The 21,271-nt window shown below is 40.1% G+C and overlaps 1 protein-coding gene across 1 annotated transcript in view; it reads right to left on the bottom strand.

Moving 5' to 3' along the window:
• akap6 (A kinase (PRKA) anchor protein 6) overlaps nucleotides 1–21,271 on the bottom strand; it is a 223,357-nt gene that overhangs the window by 195,644 nt on the left and 6,442 nt on the right. Inside the window, exons 2-3 of the mRNA XM_030719108.1 lie at nucleotides 5,564–5,861; nucleotides 5,115–5,286 (exon numbers count right to left, since the gene is read on the bottom strand). Of these exons, the coding sequence (XP_030574968.1) occupies nucleotides 5,115–5,286; nucleotides 5,564–5,799 (408 nt within the window). The 5' untranslated portion in view covers nucleotides 5,800–5,861. The remainder of the gene's footprint in view (nucleotides 1–5,114; nucleotides 5,287–5,563; nucleotides 5,862–21,271) is intronic.

Raw genomic sequence — 21,271 nt, 5'->3', positions numbered from 1 at the left:
ATGTTCATAATGTTACTCTTTATTTACACTTTTTGCCTTCGTCTGTAAAACGAACAAATAAATCAACAGCCAAGGAGCTGGGATATGAAAATTTAAGGCCACTGATTATGAAATAAAAACTATATATGCACAGATTAAAAGGTTACTGAAACTTTTCGCATGATATTTTTGTCTTTAACATACTTAACGTTTCTGTTTTCTCTTACTCTGCACTGTTTTGATTTGCTTTTTCATTCACTAAAAGCTGCTGCTCATTGACTGATTCAGGCTGCTGAGATTTTCTGCAGGCTGTAGCTCAGATCTGACACAAACACGAAGCGACAGGGGTGTCAGAACGCACACACCATCAACAAAAACAGAAGGGGCCGCATCTGTTTTTTTTTCCTTTGCAGCTCTGACAGCACAGAAACATCACTGAGCTTTTATCTGTCTCTGCTTCGTTGCTGTTTTATTGTCTTTTCTGTTTCTCTATGGTGCTCCTGATAAACGTGACAAATCTCAACAGATTGTGGACAGATGATTAGATTAGTGTCATGGCAACACTAACAACTTACAATATTTTTTACTATTTTACTAATTTTCCTCATGACTTTCCTCAATTCTTTATTAGATCATCTGGCAACTGTGATCTTCTGATTTAAAGATTGACTTTGTAAAAATCCTGAAAATCTTGTCTCTGCTGACCTCCAGTGGTATAACGTGACCTTGACGCTGGGATGAATAAAAATAAAGCTTTTCAGCGTGATGCAAAGATACTCTGAAATGAGAATTATAAACTGGAGGATTTTTTGGTTTGTGGCTTTGTTGAGAAATCGAGGAGCAGATTCTTCAGTAGCTGATCAATGGACAGATTTACATACACAGAGACACACACGGAAACAGCCAGAGTGACATCATTTATCCACATAACAAAGCCGTGTTTATAACTGTGTCTCTCTCTCTCTCTCTCTCTCTCTCACACACACACACACACACACACACACACACACACACACACACACGTCTCTGTGGGTCTGACCGAGCCACTTCCCAGCCCTCACAATGATGTAATCTTTAAGACACAGCACATGATGTCAGAGGGGAAGAGAGAAAAAACAGAGTATTTGATAAGATATTCTCAAACAAAAGTATGTGTATGTGTTGGTGAGGGAGGTTTATGCTGTTCACTGATTGTAGGAAAGTTGCTTTTCACTGCGGAGAATTGAATGAAACTATGTAAATTAAATATACATTGATTGGGAGTTTGTTTACCTTTTTCTTCCCTTTCTTCCATTTCCCAAATAGTGATTTTACTTGTCGATGTGTTGTAGTGGTCCTGGACAATAAGTTCCTGCAATCTTATTGGCCAATCTGTTCATTCTACCGTGCGATATGAATTGCATGTCTGGATGTTGAAAAAAGGAAGTGTAAGTGTGTTGGTTGAAATTTTGTTTTATCTTAGATGCAACTGGAATAAAGGAAAAGATTTAAAATCCCTATTTTGCAACACACATTAACAATAACATGTTCTCTGTTAAAATAAATAAATAAATAACCATTTGAGTTAGTAAGGTGCCACAAGAGCTCAAGTCAGGAATGAGATGTGTTTTAATAATGAACACATCAAAAAACTGGTTCCTCCGATGCAATAAAAGTAGGGATTCAGGAGCTTCCTGAAAAATGTGCGCAGTTGAAAATGTTATTAAAAGACAGCATGTATCTATAGTTGTGCGTAAATGTGCAGTTGTGGCAGGGAGTGACTCAGCTACAGACAAAGATCTCTGACAGGAAATAGAAAATCTCCCCTTCGCTCCCGCCTTTCCTCCCTCCCTCACACATCCAGTCTGAAGCATCAGAGCGACTCTGGGCCGAGTCCTGCAGCTGTTACTGGAAACATGACTGCAGCTTCTGCCACCACTGCCATGTTTTATTTAGAGAACCCACACAAGAAAAGTGATGCAGAGGAGGAGAGGCCAACACACTAGACTCCAAACAAGCAGCATGAAGAGGACGCATCTGAGTCACTGAAATTAAAAATAATCTCTCATCAATAAAAGATAATCCATGTGGACAGAATAAAACTCCATCATTATGAATGAATGAGTGAATGAATGGATGACCAAATAAACATGTCTCCACGTGTGGAGGTTTGAGCTTCTTCAACAGCCTATGCCTGACTATGACTTGTATAGTGTGTCCAATAGCTGTTCAGAAAGCTCCATGTGACAGATCTCAGTGAGATTCAGCTGTGCGCAGATGGGTGAAGAATTTCTTTGGAAATACCATAAAATTATTTTTAAAAGTAGCCCAAATTCCCAGCACCTATGATGTTTTAAATTTCTAATTCTGGCCAACCAAAAGTTAAAAACCTGTAGACTTTTAGGAAATCATAAGAAAAGAAATACTTTATTTATCCCATATTTGGAAAACTTTTTAATTTTTGCTACTACAAAACACAAAGGACGATAGAAAACACACATTTACCAGGTTCTTTGTTAACAGCCTTTGAAAGTAATAACCCAATGCAAGGTGCAGCACAGCGGTGCGATCATCAGTGCCTTTGCCGCACAGCAAGAAGGTTCTGGGCTCAAATCCACTGGCTGGGATATTTCTGTGTAGCGTTTGCATGTTCTCCCTGTGCCTGCGTTCTCTTCACGCACTCTGGTTTATTCTGCCTCTCAACTTACAATAGCTGGGATAGACCCCAGCACCTCTGCAACCCTGAACTGAATGAGTGGTTAACAAAGTGGATGTAAGGAAATTAATATAATAAAAAAACAAAATCTAAATTATTGTGGGGAAACAGTGAAACCGTTCAAGTATGCTTGTGGCCTATTTGTTCGTGGGTGTGGATTGGTGTAGTAATGCAGTAACGTGCCAGACTGTTGTGGTGAAGGAGCAGCCAAGCCTGAAGGCAAAGGTTTCGATTTACCAGTCAGTTTATATTTAACCTTCAAAAATTCCCGCAGCTAAAATGAGCTTCTTCCGTAAGGTTACAGAGTTCAGGAGCTCAAACGTCTTCCGGGAATTTGGACTAAAGCTGATGCTCCTCTCCACTGAAAGCTACCAGGTGCGGTGGGTCAAGCATCTTATCAGGATGCAGAGATATCAGTGTTTGTTCAGACACATAGGCGATCATGAGTGATTATAAATCTAATCTGGCCAGGGAGCATGTTGGGTTCCCTTTGGAAGGGCTGGGAATTCTGAGGTGTGGGATGTCTGGATTACAAGTTAGTTGCATCACACAGTTGGAGTGTGCAGGCAAGCAGCAGGACAACGACAGACAGAAATATTTGGAGATTGAGTAGGTCCTGACTGACTGACTGCTGCTCTATCTTTGCCATAATGGGTCAGAACCAAGCACTCTGGAGTTGAATAAAGAAGCCAACATTCATTTGCCAAAAAGATGCAGTTTCACCAGTGGTCACTTGAGGCTGGCGCCAGAACAAGTCAGGCCTCACAAAATCCCAGATTAAAATGCAAAACCTCAGCAATGATAGTAACATGTTTATAGCCCAGCACAAAGCAGTCTAATAGAGCTAATTTCCCCCTTCATAGCAAATGCAAGGGGGATTTTGATTTACAGGTGTGCTGACACCAACAGCTGTAGCCAGCATCTGTCTGCTTGGCCTCAGCTCCACTGATTCAAACCACTGAACTGAACTGTTTACTGTGTCGGTGCCTTTTAAATAAAGCATGGCCTCCTGTCTGAATATTTCACTTAAAGAAAATGAATCATAAAGCCTCAGTGAAGCCAAACAAGGCAGACAGATATACAGTACAAGACAAACTCTCTCCAAATTATAACTGCAATGATACAATATTGTAATAGAATTACAATAACATACATCACATAATATATTCCTTAACACTGGTCTCAAAGTTGACACACTACATGTTATCTAAAATTGTAATTGTAAATAGCAGTTCCTAAAATGAATAAATGAAGATAAAAATAAACAATGTGAGATTAAAGTAACTGTGACATCAAATGTCCAGACTGGAAAAAAGACACAGTGGTCTGAGGGAGTATGTATAAACTATGATTTCATGTTTACCTTACTAATGGAATGATTTAATCAAAAATCAGGCAGCTTTATAACAATATAATAAATAGAAAAATCTGTAATTAAGGCCATCAGCTCCACAGGAACGCAGATAAAGAGGTTATTTGTGTTAGTGATTAAATCAAACAGCCATCGTCAGTATTCAAAGCATCCAATAAAAGGAGTGAGCCTCGAGGAACACTCTCTGCACATGGAAGCAAAATGCACTGTCACAAGGATGCTTGTCTCCTTGTTGATAGTGTACTGATAGCATGTGCCTGCTTTTGTTGTTATTTTTTATTTTTTAATTTTGGGGGGAGGGGGGGGCTGTTATGAGACTAGATAAATGGCACACAGATCTTAATTTCTTACGTCAAACGGTACTTTTTCAGGGTTCAGAATAAATAGAAAGAATGAAGAGAGGGGGCAAAGGCAATAGGAGGCCTAAAGATGTAAAGAAATTATTAAGGACAGCAATGACCATCTTCTTATTGTAGTTTGGGGGCATTTTACCTTAAAAGGGCTAAAAAAAAAAAAAAACTCTACAGGAAAGTTTAGGAAGGATTAAAAATTTTCACAGACTGAGTAAAAGCTACCTGTCATGAATCTGAGTAATCAAAAATTAAACTCAACATTTTCTTTCTCTTATAAACTCCAGCTGGAATACAGAGTAAGACTCAAGTCTGATGCTGAAAAATAAAAAAAGGGACTGAGTTTGGAAAGCTAGGAAATGGCTGGAGTTACATGAATAAAAGAATAGTCAGTGGCATACAGTAACTGAGTGAAAGCCGGCTATTACATAACGTCAAGGGCATGAAGAAAGGAAGGCCATTACGGGAAATGTACCACCTGGAGTCAGACAGTGGAATCAGCTGATGTTCTACATGTGTGCACGTACGCTGCTGCCTTTGAATGCACCACGGTTCCATAGAGAAGCTGCTGTACACAATCTGTACACATCTGAAAAGAGAGTCAACTGTGATGTTGATTCTCTTAAACAATCTAGACAAAGAGCATGTCTGACCACAACAGATGCCAAAGTTAATTCTGTTTACTTCAAACATAAATAAAGAGGCTAGCTGCGTCTACCTTGAGCTGCACTAGGTGGACGTCCACGTGCCGGTTGTTGCTGTCTTGTCCCACAGAGTGTGTGAGCTGCGTCACTCTGTCACTGGTCGCTCTCAGCCACTTCTCAATCTCCGGTAGGTGGAGAACGACCTTCCAGTCGGCTCCAGTATGGAGAGGAGGAGGTTTCTTTGACCTTAAGAAACATTTACATCACATAAGACAGATATAATGACATTTTAGTTACAAACACTAATGAAAAATTAACCTCAACTAGACAGACTCATAGCATCTCTAGCATCTCTCTTCATAAATGACCATATATCTCTAGAACCCTACAGAGTTACCTTGTGACCTTTTCCATACGTCACAACCCCCAGGTTGAAGACCACTCACTTAAAATGTAGCAAATAGTGCTAAACATAAGAAAAAAGCACTAATTATTATCATCATCACTATGGCTAATTTGTTACCTCCGGGAGAGGTCTTGCCCCAGGTGAGGTGTTTCAGCGGGGCTTCCCGGGCTGGGGCCAGGGCCCGGTGAGGGAGAACCATCTTTCAGCTGATGCTCCAGGCTGAGAGGAGCAGCACTGATAGCAGCAAGTGAGTTCGAGGTGTCAGGGTCCAAGTTTGGGGTAACAGGAGTGATGGAGGTGAGCATCGGTGAGGTTGGATCAGGGGCCACCGGTGAGAGAGCTACGACACTCATGGTGTTGGAGAAGGAGAGGTACACGATTCCTAATGTGGGTGGACAGGACTCACTGAATTACACTGGAGAGAGAAGAAGAAAAAAAATATATATATAAAGGTCAGTAAAAATATAGAGATTTAGAGGAAGAACAAATTAGGAAAGAAAAAGAATGGAGGAAAGAAAAAAAGGGACGATTCACAGCCAAGTGTGAAGCAGCACCTTAGCACCTCCAAGTCTGAGGCCATGGTTCTCAGCGGGAAAATGATGGAGTGCACACTCCAGGAGCACTCCGAGTTGCCCAAGTGAAGGATTTTAAATATCTTGGAGTCAGTTTACTGGTCAATCTACCGCCCTACCTTCACCTATGATCACAAGTTTTGAGTAGTGACCGAAACAATGAGGTGGCAGAAATGAGCTTTCTCTGAAGGGTGGCTGGCCTCTCCCTTAGAGATAGGGTGACAGGTTAAGGAGCCAGCTAAAGTGGTTCAGGCATCTGACTAGGATGCCTCTTGGGTGCCATAGATGAATGATTAAAATTAAAATTCTTAGAAATAATCCCTAAAATTAAATATTGTTTAACTGAATTTTAGGAATTATGAATACTGAGCAACAATTTCTAACTTGCCTGTGGGCTCTCTAGTTTTTGTCCACAGTCCAGACATGCAGAATAGGCCCATAGTTGTGACTGTGGATGATTGTACAACTCTGTGTTTAATCAGTGTATTGCTGCAAATATTTTCCCCTTTCTGTATAATTAACAATTCCTGTACAATGAAGATTATATGATAAAATTAAGAGAGGAAGTTTAGTTCAGACTGACTGACTAATTCTGTTATTGCTCAACTAGGTTTTGGGTAAAAGGAATGAAAATCATCCCTCAAACAGGCTGCAGCAGCTAACTTTGGAAACTTGGAGGGAATGTTGTTAAACCTGTATTCTCCTTACTTTACTGTAAGTGACTAAAAAAAGTATTAACGTAAGCACATGAAACTCAGCTAAACTAGTGGCAGCAGTGTACCAGTGACTACATTTATATCAACTATATATGTGTCTTTGAATACTTTGATACCTCTAAGTACCTAAGAAATGGCTACAATTGCTCCCAGTGTCATTTTCTTTTGATTGCCGGAAAGCATTTCATGTTCAGCTAAAGGTGCACAAGTCATCTGAAATCCAGGAAGCTTGCATCAGATTACTGTCACAAACCTGCGTTTGCTCCAGGGCGAATTCCATTCATACTTTGTTAGATTGAAACTAAAAGAAAAACAAACAGAAAACAGTAAAAAACGACAAAAACCCAGCAGACAGCTCCATACTGTTTCACTATATACAGATGAAACATATGAAAAATAAAGTGCAGGTCATCTAAATGTGACATAGGAGCTCATTCTCTGTGATTATCTGTGTGTGTGATGAAAGATTGCTTGGAATGAAGTATGCAATGCCGCCCTTTTACTGGAATCAGCTGAGACAAAACAAGAAAGTACCTTTTCACTTGGCGGAGCACGCAAAAGGTTCCAGTGTAAAACCTTTGCTGAGAAAGAGCATACAGCAGAACGCTGAGCGACAGTGGAATACTGCAACTTTAACCAGCTGATGACTACAGGAAATTTAGAAAAGGCTTTTAAAAACGTTTAAAGGAAGAACTGAAGTGCCTGTCCACAATTTTCTTATCAGGATCTTTTGTTGTTTTTGGAGAACTGTTGCTACCGTCCTCCTGGAGTTACTGGATCTATTTGTGGCCTATGTTCAGAAATTTGACTCCGAAGCAGAAACGTGACTGAGAGGTTTGAGGTGCTGCTCAGAGAAAATGGAATCTCGGCCAGAGGACAATCTCAAATGTCCAATCTGCTTTGAAATCTTTCAAGATCCTGTAATCCTGTGGTGCAGCCACAGTTTTTGTAGAGCATGTCTCCAGAGATGGTGGACAGAGACCACTGTTACATGTCCAGTTTGTAGAACAACATTTTTACAAGGTGATCCGCCACAAAACCTGGCGCTGAAGAACCTTTGTGATGCCTTTTTACTGGAGAAAACTGGAACACTTTATACTGGGTCTCCAGCTCTCTGCAGCCTGCACAAGGAAACTCTCAAACTCTTCTGTGTGGACCATCTTGAGCCAGTGTGTGTTGTCTGCTTGCACTCAGAAAGTCACAGGAACCACAAATTCAAACCCATCAATGAAGCTGCTCAGTGTTACAAAGAGGGACTCCGGAAACTCCTGAAGCCCTTACAAGAGAAAAGAGAGCTCTTAAACAACATTAAAGATAACTTTGACCAAACGGCTGAAGACATTGAAGTTCAAGCTCAAGACACAGAGAGACAGATTAAGGATGTGTTATTGATGTTTCAGAAATTTCTCCAAAACGAAGAGAGAGCAAGGATTGGTACTCTGAGAGAAGAAAAGCAGCGGAAGAGTCAAAATATGAAGAGGAAGACCGAGGTTCTGAGCAGAGAGATAGCAACTCTTTCAGGGACAATCAGAGCCACGGAGGAGGCGCTGGCAGCAGAAAACATCCCATTCCTGCAGAACTACAGCGCTGCCGCTGAAGGTGTCAAGCATTCCATCCCAGATGTTGAAGAACTCACCTCAGAAGCTCTAATAGACACAGACAAACACCTGAGCAACCTAACTTTTACTATTTTGGACAGAATGAGGCAAATGATCCTCTCTAGTTTTAAACCTGAGCTCCCCCAGTACTCACCCAAATATCTACAGGTACCTGGCTACTACAATGTCCATCCACTAACTCAGACCAGGAGGCCATTCAGTCTTGCTCTGCCAGAGAGTCAAGCTCGAGAACTCAATCATATGCTTGACAATATCCCACCACTCACAAATCCATTATTCCCACCCCAGCCTGGTCACTCTTCAGTCAGTAACAATGTTCCAGACCCAGTGTCTGGAAATACAGTTTCTTCAGTGTACAATGAAGAAAGAAATAAGACTGGAAAGAAATTCAAAATGCCCAACAAAATGAAGTTAAGAAAGTAAAGAACAGACGTATACAAAATGCTCAAAAGCCGTGAAGAGCACAAAGCACCAGTGGTGGACCTGCCAATCCTGGTATTCAGTCGGGCTCCAAGGTGTCAGGCAGTGACCTCAGGCCACCCTCATGGAGTCTGCTTCTGATTGTTTGGTCAGAGACATTCACATCAGTGACCTGCTGGAAGTTATTTTGTAGCTCATCCTGTTCCTCCTTACGCAAAGGAGCAGATATCGGCCTTTCTACAGCCCCTTCCAGATCTCTCTAACTTCTGGCAAAGCCACGTCACCTCATGTTACCAGTAGTGACACTGACACTAGCCAAATGCAAAATTGCAAAAAAAAAAAATAAATAAAAAACTGTCAGAAAAGATGAGGAGGGAAAAATGTGAGTGACCTCCACCTGTTAAACCATTCCTGTTTTGGGGGGGTTGTCTCACTGTTGCCCCTCTAGTGCACCTGTTGTTAATTTCACTAATAACAAAGCAGCTGAAACTTATTAACTCTGCGACTGAACCGACCACATCAATATTTTAACTGACTTGATTGCTAATTAAAAAAATGTCACTTTAATTTTTTTGAGCAGTGTATATATTTCTTCTGTTTACTTGGATGTGAACTGACAGAGTTCAAGAACTCTTTAGTTTTATTGCTCTTTTTGTGGAAATGTTATTTTGAATTTCTGATTTAATTCTACAAATAATTTGATTGTCATTGTTGATAAATTAAATTTACTTGCTACTTTATTAGTCACACCCAGTTTACATCAGTGAGGTCAATTAAATCCTTTCCAAAGCTTCTCAGTGCAATTCAAAGCACCAAGCTGTCCCTCAAAATGGCCATAAAGTTGATTTATTACCCCTGTGAAAAGTACATTAAGTTGCCTGTCTTACTTTTACAGGAGTGGATCTAATAAACTGGCAAACCAAGGCATATTGAATGTTTCTTTCAAAAGAATTACTTATCAGCAGCTGTCACTTTTCTAAAGTTTATATGTTAGATTTTGACTTTTGTGAAAGGAAGTAAATTCAAGGCCACCAGGCTGTGACAGACTTTGAAAAAAGCTGGAGTAACTTGATGTACTTAAGAATGAATTTATAATTGCTTATTAATATGGTTAATTATAGAAAACTGTAATTGAGTGTGTTGCTTCACCCACGGTTTGGGCATAGACAGATGGACTGTGAGAAGAGGGAACGTGGGGCACTGAGAAGCTACAGCAGCACTTTCAGAAACAACAAGCCTGGAGGTGAATCCGTCCAGGCTGAGAGCTGGGGAAGGAATTCAGATCTGCGCCGGGTTGCTCACATTACTACAAATGCAGGCAAATTTCTCTTGAACTCAGGGAAAATTTCTAATGTGTTTAGTTAAATAGACAAATACAGAGTATTTGGAGCAACCTAGTGATTGAAAAAGGTGTGTGCTCTGCAGACACACACTGATTTACAATGATGGGACAGCACTGACTGTTTCTACTGAATGAACTATACTACAAGAAAGGAACAGTAGGGATATTTACATATTTATTCTTTTCTTTTGTTGACTTTGCTGTTTTTTTCAGCAATGCAGAAGTCTTCTTAGTTGCTGTGGAAAAGATCAGATACTAAGTTTACTTTTCAAAGTACTATTGGAAGTACTATTTTAATTTCAGTCTCTTAGGTTTTAAAACTACACATTTGAGCTCTGAATCTGGAAGACTCTGAAGGAATTTTTGGCGTTCATTTACCTGATGAAGGTCGGACCAAAATGGTGTAATTATATATGCAGTGTGTAAAATAGAAGAAACATTTATTAATACAATGCCACAATCAGTAAAAATCAAAGAATATTTTTAAGATTTAGTAACTGCTTTTCATCAGCATCATCATCATAGGTGCATGCAACAACACCAACTTGGCAAATCCTGCATCCAAGCAAATACAGAGTTCCTTTCATTCATGTAATACTAAGGTCATCTTTGAAAGAGGTTTAATTGAACTGATTTTATACAAAATCCAGCTTGTAGCACCAAAACATGTGGCTGAGGGAATGATTAAAATCCTACCAGGAAAAGAGGGGATTATGCCCTCTGAGCTTTTACTGAAGGGATAAATTTCACCGAAGAACAGCGGCAGTAATTCAGAAGAGAAAGTATAGTCTTGTGGACAATTACAAGGACAATGTGTGTATGTATATGTGTATATATATGTGTGTGTGTGTGTGTTTCTTATTTCAAATAAAGTAAGCAGCTTCAACATTAAATGAAAATGAGCATGGCAGAAAAAAGGAGGCTCATAACAAAACAGAGAAAGGCCTCCAGCTCAAACAGTCACCTTCTGCTGCAGTGTTTCTAGGGAAGGTCTTTTATCATTCTCAGCATTCGCTGGGAAAAACCTGAGTATGTATCATATTTAAAAAGTGAGTCATCCAGTAAGTGGGATAGTGTTTGGATGGTGAGTCACAATAAACTTTAGTGTGTTCATGGTAACAATAAAAGCAATCAAAACATGCCAGCAGGTGAGCATAATGCTGCTGTGTTGAGATTGTGTTACACATGGTCATAATAAATCAGAAGGCTGTCGCGGACACACACATATTTCTAGATACCTGATCGATAACTTTTCTAGAACAAAAGATCATCAGAATTAAAGTTTGATGTTCCTTTGGCTTTTCTGCGGCGCCATCATCAGTGCCATTAAGATTCATCCTCAGATCTTATGATCCAATCTAAAACGCAAAAAAAAAAAACCCCAAGAAAACACAGACAGACTATTACAGCATACCTGCTCTGCATTTAAAGACGTAATAATCCGTCCTTTTTAAAAGCAGCGTAATCCTGTCAGTCTCATATGTAGAGGCAGATGCTGAAACATGTGGTCCAATGACAACAAACTCTCTCTGTTTCTGTCACTATTTATCTTCTTCCTTGTATCTCTGGAAGAAACAAAAACGCTCCCTTCTTTCTTTTTCTTCCACTCACTGCTTTGTTTTCTCTCTCGCTCTCTCATTCTGCCCATCATTCAGTCTGTCACAGTGTGGCACTGGACACGTGTGTGTGTGTGTGTGTGTGTGTGTGTGTGTGTGTGTGTGTGTGTGTGTGTGTGTGTGTGTGTGTGTGTGTGTGTGTGTGTGTGTCCTCCCCTTCATCACAGCTGCAGCTCTAAATCCTTTTAACCACCACCAGACGCAGTGAACAGACAAATAAAATGTTTAATTCATATTCTCCTTTCTTTGAATAAAATATCCACCGAGCCTCCAGTTCAGCTCGTCTGCAGGTTTCAGTGTGATTTAAACGGAAATATTAAAAATTGCATTTACATGGAAAATTTCAGGAAATGCAAAGTAAAAGCATTTTCTAATTAATCTGCTGTATGAAAAAAGATCAGTATAAGTAGTAATTGTGCAAATTAGGTTTCAGCTTCAAATCAGTAAATCTTAAATTTGTAAAGCTGCTGATTTTTTTTACTGAATAATCTGTCTGCTACTTCTACCATTAATAATTAGTCGATGCCTGTTGCAACTTTTCAGAGATCGAGGTAGCTTCTTCAAATATATTGTTTTGTTTATCAAAACAGCCAAAATGTGTTTAATGTGTAAGAGAAACAGAACATCCTGGGAAGAGTGTTTCCATGATTTCACTGTATTTCTCTGTCTAACACATCACTTCAGGCCTGATAGTTCAGGATGAATCTGGTGAATGAGGGTAACTAATCAATAAAATGTGGCTCAAATATTCAATTATTAAATGATTACTTAATTAACTGATCTTCTTACTAATGATGGTGAAAAAAAAGAATTTCCTTTACAAAGAAGTAAATTAAGTTCATGCAGTAATGAACACTGGATTACTAGAAACAGCACACTTTAAAAAATAGATGTTCTCTACATTTACTCTGTTCACTCAAATAATAATAATAGTAATAATAATAAAAAGGATACTAGAACATGAAAAGTGTTTCTATTGTTTTTCATTACAGACACATACAGTATACACACAGGATGACCCAGTAACCAGCAGCAGTAATCATCATGTTGCTGTGCCGGGATGACTCAGGCAATATTGATCAGGATTAGCAGCAGAGGCGGCAGCGAAGCAGAGAAACGATGTCAGCACAGCACAACACAAACCAGTCAGTGAAAAACTCAACCTGCCTGACAGGATTATTGATGGTAATCCGGTTCGGCCTCGTTCGCTCGGTGAGCACATGGCTGAGAATGACACTGCAGCTTTATTCTCACTTTCATAACTTACGTCTGTTTTTCTTATTTTTTAACTGCTGTTAGTTGTTTTGCACATTATTCACATCAAGTTCTCATGGTACAGTGGCACAGCACTGGTTTATAGTTCATTTAAAAGGCAGAGTGAGAAGGAAGCGGGTTGACATATTTACCTGTGGCCTGTGATGCCGGCCTGTAGACGATGTGACCCCAGTTATTTGTGAACTTTTGTTAGGCTGTCATAAAGGTAACCCAGTGGCCTGAGGTTGATGAGGGACTGATAAGCAAAGAATAATTGCTACTAGTATATGTATATGCTTATTTACATATTTACATGTATATACATATTTAAATGTTACACTGTAAGCAGTGAGACCTTGAGCTAGAATGAGGCATTATCTGCTGTCCTGTGCTCAGCTGCTTATAGATCCTCAAACTACTCAGGCTTATTATTTTAACACTGCATTTATTTCTAATCAAATTTCATGACCTCCTGTGGGCCCCCGCTTCCTTCTTATTGCCATTTAAAAGACCCTCAAAACACCGCTGCTCTTCAGGAGTGAACTACATACACTGCCTTCTCTGTAACATTAAACCCACTGTGAGAGAAGCACTTCCTATATGCGACATAATTCAGGATGAGTTCAGCAGGCAGGAAAAGATATGATATCCATCACACCACTATGACCTCATCAGTCCAATAACCACAGAGGAAGAAGCACAAGTTGCAGTGATGGAGACAGAGCAGGGACGTACAAAGAGACACTGAGTCAGAAATGATGCTGATCATAATCATGATGAGAACGCCAAACGAGGACAGGAGTTCACCACATAGCTGAAAACCACACATCTAATCAGCTGTAATGAGAACTACACTAACAGCCTTTACATCTTTTATGTTGTTTAAATCTCTTTTGAGTAAAACATAATGTAACCAATCTGGTTCATTTGTTTTGCGTAATGGATCAACTCACATAAGTTTCCTCCTCTTTCCTCCATTCTTCTGTTTTCTTGTGACTAATGACTAAAGTGGTTAATATAAATTATACAATTAGCTTGTTTACATTAAAAAAATTATAAAGGGTATTTTTTTTAAATGTGCTTCAAACTCCAGGGCTATGTGTTAATGGCCTAATCAGACAGCGGAGAGTAAATGGGTCGTTTTCTTGCTGATATGCCAACAGGGATGCAGGCTGGACACGTGAATGCCACATCACACACATGCATCCGGTGCAAAAACACACACATACAGTTTACAGTATATGTCCTACATAAAGCCAGCCAGGTGTTATGAATGTTCCTTTCACGCAGAGCTAATGTCTCAGACTGCTCGGAAACTAAAAATAGTTTGCTGCATCAGAGTGAACTGATTTGGAAACACATCAACTTAATCAGATTCAAAGGAATGAACTGAAAAAATAAAACTACAGTTTTACATTAGAAACCATCAATCAGGCATTTTATTAGTGCTACAATACAAACAATTCAAACAATACTAACACCTATACCTTCTTTTTTTTAGGAATTATACTGATGTCCTGTGTTCATATTATAATGCTTTAATCTGAGTGAGCTCAGCTGAGCATTTTTAAACATTCTCTAGTTTCTGAACGTGCAAATGTTACGGAACAAGCTTGTAAAACATCCCGTCTGACGTTTAATCTGCACTCATCAAAAGTTCAAAGTTCCACAGCGGTCCGCAGTCTGATAGGAGAATGTTTACACGAGATCCGTTTCATCGGTCTTTTGTGAGATTAAAGTTGAGATTAAAGCCATGCTGGGAACAATTTTTATGTAACGCAGTAGATGTTTAATCTGTTGAAATCACAGACTGAGCATTTCCAAAACTTAAGTTAAGATGCTGTAGGTTCCCCAAATGTTCCTAAATTTTTCCTTTGAAGAGTCCCACCCTTTTTCAGGGGCTGATGTTGCCACCTGGGCCTGTGTAAATGTGTAAGTAAAGATTATAGATCAACTCTCTATAAAGGAAAAAAACTACTGAACAACATCCATAAATGCAAAACACTGTGAGACCATGTTCTCATGTTTTATAATATGTTTTTGACATCTTTCTGGATTCTGGAATGTAAAACATCTCTTGTGTATCCTGATCTGAACAGAATTATAATCCGTACATGTTAAAAGGTCTGAGGGGTCTTGAGAAGTACAAAATCCATCATTCACAGAGCTTCCTGGTTTGTAACATCCATCCTTCCTTGCCTCACCTTTAGCCACAACCAGGTCTCCGTCTATAGGCCCCACCCAGACCACATGACACAATCGCAGACAGAGCATTCAGGGTGAACTCATCTCTCCGCCGGCACTGAGATATAAATCACTGAAACTAAACCAAACGTTGCACGTTTCCGTTAAATGCAGTAAGAGGGTGTGCTGCTGTGCCACCAGAACTTTAAAAAAAATTGTAGAGGTCGACACAGGAAGAGATTTTCCAGCCACGAGACAGACTGCAGCAATAGAGATATTTACAGGGTGTGTGTCTGTCTGTGTGTCCCAGGGGTGCTCCAGCCCTGCCCGAGTATGAATAATGCATTATAGGGGAGAGGGGAGGAAGATGTGTTGGAGGATCCTTGATCGTTAATCTTCCGTTCTTCTCTGTCTCGTGTTTCTGACCAAGGAAATGCAGGAAAGGCTGCATCAGCAGCAGAAAACCTTCCTGCAGCACCGAGACTGATACAAAACATGAAGGTGCCTAAAAACAGGAAACAAGTAGATGACACAAAACAGGATTATCAATTATCTGTTTCTTTGAAGCCTCATCAGAATAACCTGTCAAATGCTTTTTGAAGAATCATTTAAGAATTGTATACAGTACTATATACATATTATTGGATCATAAATATTGATCCATTCACATACACTATATTGCCAAAATTATTCACTTGTCTACCTTCACACACACATGAACTTGAGTGCTATCCCATTCTCAATCCATAGGTTTTAATCTCAGCCCACCTTTTGCAGCTTATGGGTGAGTTTATGGGAATTTTTGACCATTCTTCCAGAAGCACATTTGTGAGGTCAGACACTGATGTTGGAAGAGAAGGCCTGGCTCACAGTCTCCACTCTAATTCATTCCCAAAGGTGTTCTATCAAGTTGAGGTCAGGACTCTGTGCAGGCCAGTCAAGTTCTTCCACACCAAACTCATTCATCCATGTCTTTATGGACCTGCTTTGTGCACTGGTGTGCAGTCATGTTGGAGCAGGAAGGAGCCATCCTCAAACTGTTCCCGCAAAGTTGGGAGCATGAAATTGTCCAAAAACGTCTTGGTATGCTGAAGCATTAAGAGTTCCTTTCACTGGAACCAAGGGGCCGAGCCCAACTCCTGGAAAACACCCCCACACTATAATCCCCCCTCAACCAAACTTTACACTTGGCACAATGCAGTCAGACAAGTACCGCTCTCCTGGCAACTGCCAAACACAGACTTGTCCATCAGATTGCCAGATGGAGAAGTGTGGTTGGTGATGTAAGGCTTGGACGCAGCTGCTCGGCCATGGAAACCCATTCCATGAAGCTCTCTATGCACTGTCCTTGAGCTAATCTGAAGGTCACATGAAGTTTAGAGGTCTGTACTGAATGACTCTGCAGAAAGTTGGTGACCTCTGCGCACTATGCAGCTCAGCATCCGCTGACCCTGCTCTGTGATTTTACGTGGCCTACCACATTGTGGCTGAGTTGCTGTCGTTCTCAATCACTTCCACTTTGTTATAATCCCACCAACAGTTGACTGTGGAATATTTAGTAATGAGGAAATTTCATGACTGGACTTGTTGCACAGGTATCATCCTATCACAGTACCACGCTGGAATTCACTGAGCTCCTGAGAGCGACCCATTCTTTCGCAAATGTTTGTAGAAGCAGTCTGCATGCCTAGGTGCTTGATTTATACACCTGTGGCCATGGAAGTGACTGGAACACCTGAATTCAATGATTTAGTTAGGTGAGTGAATACTTTTGCCAATATAGTTTAATGTAGTACATGTATGTTCAAACACATGAGGAAGGAGCTCTGTTTATATCAGTTTATCATTTCTTCTGACCTCTTCACCAACTCTACTGAGGGAGTCTTTGACCCACAGATTAATTACAGCACATTTAAACAACATATTTAAAGGCTATACATGCCAGCCCTAAAAAAAACAACTAAAACTGAGTGATACTGATCTCTGATCTCAGTTAAAAAAAAAAAAAAAAAAAAAAGTGGATAGCTGTGTTGTCCTAAATGTTAAACTGTTGCTTTAAATAAAGCTCACGAGGACAGAGGGAAGTTGATTATTATGTGAAGTGGAAACAAACCTAAAATAGCTGCTGTTCTCAAGGAAGCCAGGCATAATCGCTTCCTTATAGATGTACAGTTACTTTAAAGCCTATGAAAACAGGGACTTTGTATATAAATGGTTGCTAAACCGTGAATGCAATCCTTTTGTTAAACCAGCTGAATTAAAGCTGGAAGTCTGCACTTCAATCATATCTTGAATGTTTGATTTAAATCCACTTTGTGGTGGTGTACGGAGACAGGATTCCCAAAACTGGGTCATTGTCCAAATACTTAAGGATTTAACTGTAATCATTTAGCTGCAAATAAGGTGCATGTTTCTGCCACTGACCTGCAGAAACATGCATATTTGTCACACTTAATTGTTTTAGATTGTCTAATATTATTTTATTTTAATAAAGATAACACAAGGAATAAAAATGATGATTTTTAATTATTAAGGGAAAAGTGATTCAGACCTACCTGGCCCTATATGAAAAAGTAATTGCCCACTAATCTAATAACTGGTTACGTCAGAGCTTCAGGGTACAAACTGATGGCCAGACTTTCCTTTCAGATTTCATGGTTGCATCAATTACAGCGAGTCATCCAAATCCTAAAGCAGCAATTCAGCCCCAGACCATCACACTACTGCCACCATATTTGACTGTTTGTATATTTTTTTGTTCGTTTTTTTATGCTGTTAGTTTTATGCCAGATGTAACGGGACACACACCTGCATTTTAGTCTCATGAGGCCAAAAAGTTTAGTTTTTGTCTTGTCCGTCCACAGAACATTTTCCCAAAAGTTTTGGGGCTCAAGATCCTTTTTTTAGCTAATGTGAGACAAGCCTTTGTGTTCTTGTTGGTCTGCAGTGATTTTCCTTGGAACCCATTTTTGCCCAGCATGGTGGCACGGCGGTTAGCACTGTTGCCTCCCAGCAAGAAGGCCTTTCTGTGTGGAGTTTGCATGTTCTCCCCGCGTCTGCGTGGGTTTTTTCCGGGTAGTCTGATTTCCTCCCACAGTCCAAACACATGCAGTTACTGGGGTTAGGTTAACTGCTGAATCGAAATTACCCATAGGTGTGAATGGTTGTCTGTCTCTCCGTGTTGACCCTGTGACAGACTGGTGACCTGTACAGGGTGGACCCTACCTCTCCCCCTGTGACAGCTGGGATAGGCTCCAGCCTGCCCGTGACCCTGAAAAGGATAAGTGGAAGAGAATGGATGGATCTTTCTTATTGCTGAATCATGAACTCTGACCCTAACTGAGCTAAGTGAGGCCTGCAGTTCTTTAGGTGTTCTGGGTAATTTTTTCACTCTGTCAGACAGGTTCTGTTTAAGTGATTTCTTGATTCAACAGGTTTTGGTGAAGCCAGTGAAATAGAACTCAGCTTTCCAAAAAATGTGGTTAATCACAGGTAATTTAGCAGGGCAATTACTTTTTCTAATCGGGCCAAGTACATTTAGATAGCTTTTTTTCCCTAAATAAATGAAATAATTATTTAAACACTACATTTTGTACTTACATGGGTTATCTTTGACCAATATTTTTATTTGTTTGATGGTCTGAAACATTTAAGTGTGACAAATATGCAAAAAACTAAGAAATCAGGAAGGGGGCAGATACCTTTTCATGCCACTGGAGTACCCGTGCTTCTTTTGTCCACGCAATAAAAAGTTTTTCTTTGTTTTCAAAAAATTTGAAAACAGCAAACTTTTGTATAAGACATACAGTATGGCATATTCTCAATATCTTTCAAGTTCATCGCCCGTAATAGTTTTATAACAGGTGAGCCTTGAAACTGTCTCTCATTAGAACTGCACCAACAGTTAACTGACCTCAGATCTGATTTCCAGCATTCCAACACATCTCATCATCTTTATGGACTCTTACTGCACAGAAGCCACTGCTGAATGAGACCAATAAGATGGCGAGGACTGACTCATAGAAACATAAAGAACAGACACAAACCTGCATTTTTAGTCTCATGAGGCCAAAAGTGTGCAAAGCTGTTGTTAAAGCAAGAGGTGGCTACATGTTAGCTCACTATAGGTCATTATTCTTGATGCCTTCGATTTTCTTCTGCAATACTAAAAACAGTCGAAATGAAAACTTCTTGAATTCAAAACATGTACTCAAGTACTGCAGGTGTATGAATATTAACATTTGTACTACAACTAGAATCATGCCTTAACATTTTAAGGTAATGCACCTTCGCAAAATATTTACCACGTACTGATTAACTAATTAATATCACTAATGTATACTTTATGTATGCCACACTTCATACAATTAGTAATATTAAATGTATTCCTCTGCACTGGTTTGACTGGGCATTACATTATATTACATTACTCCCCTTCACTTTCCAGTTCAGATTCCTTCTGGGACTGGACTGAAGCATTAGTGGCACAAGCCATGTTTTTTCCCTCCAGTAACTATGGATAATATTACACACACGCACAAAGGAATCCAAATCTGAGTTGCACACACTCTGCACAACACTTCCAATCATCTGATACATTCACAGATGATAAATGTTCCACGTCTAACTGTAGGAGCTGATAACAGCTTCACTCTGAGTCGGCTTTCTTCACAAACTGGCTGAGCTGATCAAAAAGTAAAAAGGCAGACAGAGAAAAAGAGAGAGGTCACATCAAAGGACATTCTCTTATGCTTGTTTTATGAAATGTTTTAAATATGTGTTTCAATGGATATTAGACTGGTTCATTCCCTACAGCAGCAGGTTGGGCAATGTGACAGTAGCTTCATCAGTTGATTCTGCCTGTCTGATTGTCCGTGTGATGTTGTTTCTAAAACAGTTGGGATGCTGTATAAAATGTAAATAAATTACAAGTATTTAATTTAAAATACAGCAGTATAGGAATATAGAAAAGGTTTTAACTAGGACATTTTCACCAGAGTGGCTCATCGGCCTCTATCTCACCCTATCTCTAGCCTCCTCTTCTGTCACACAACCCTCTCCATGTCCTCATGGAAAGGACATGAGGACATGGAGAGTCCTCATGTCCATGTCCACGGACCTTCTTAAAACTTTGTCTCCGAAATGCTCAACCTGAGCTGTCCCACTGAACTCTGCCACCTACTGCTTGGCCTTTTGTCTTTTTGCCCATGCTAAAAACCATACATAACAGCAGGTCTATCATCTTGTAGATCTTGCCTTTCACTATTGAATCTGTCCTTCTCTCACAAATCAACCCTAACACTCATCTCCACCTGCTCCACCCTGCCTGCCCTCTCTTCTTCACCTCTCTTGTGATTTGTCCAGGTTTTTGAACTCATCTACCATCACTGCTTTTACTCCTTGCAGCTTCACCTTTCCACTTGTCTCTCTTTCATTCACACACGTATTCTGTTTTCCTTCCACAGACTTTCATTCCTCTTCCCTCCAGAGTACACCTTCACCTCTCCAGAATCTCCTGCTCCTTACTCTCACTACACCAATGTTGACTGCTAACATCATAGTCCATGGACACTCCTCCCTGACCTCATCTGTTAGCCTGTCCATCACCACTGCAAACAAGAAGGGGCTCAAAGCCAATCCCTGATGTCATCCCACCCCCACCTTGAACCCATCTACCACTCTAAACACACATCTTGCCACTGTCTCACTGTCCTCATACATGTCCTGCTCCACCCTCACATGCTTCTCTGCCACTTCTGACTTCCTCATGCCAATAGATCCAAGAAAATACAGTGCTACTCTTTCTGTCCTTTTCCATACTTCCCCATGCTCAAAGCAAACATTGACATCTGTAGTGCTCAGCATGAAGCCACACTGCTGCTTGCTCATCATCACCTCTCTTTTTAACCTAGCTTCAACAGCTCTGTCCCATAGCTTCGTGGTATGGATCATAAACTTCATCCCTCTGTGCATACTACAGCTCTGCACATCAACACAACACATCAAAAAAAAAAAAAGTGTTAAACTGCAAAGAATTTTATGGACTTCATCATCTAGAGTACATAATATCAAGCTATAATTTCAACATCTGGAGAAGAAATA

This window comes from Archocentrus centrarchus, chromosome 22 (assembly GCF_007364275.1).
Source record: "Archocentrus centrarchus isolate MPI-CPG fArcCen1 chromosome 22, fArcCen1, whole genome shotgun sequence".
NCBI classification, from domain to species: Eukaryota; Metazoa; Chordata; class Actinopteri; order Cichliformes; family Cichlidae; genus Archocentrus; species Archocentrus centrarchus.
This window is presented reverse-complemented; position numbering and strand designations above follow the sequence as displayed.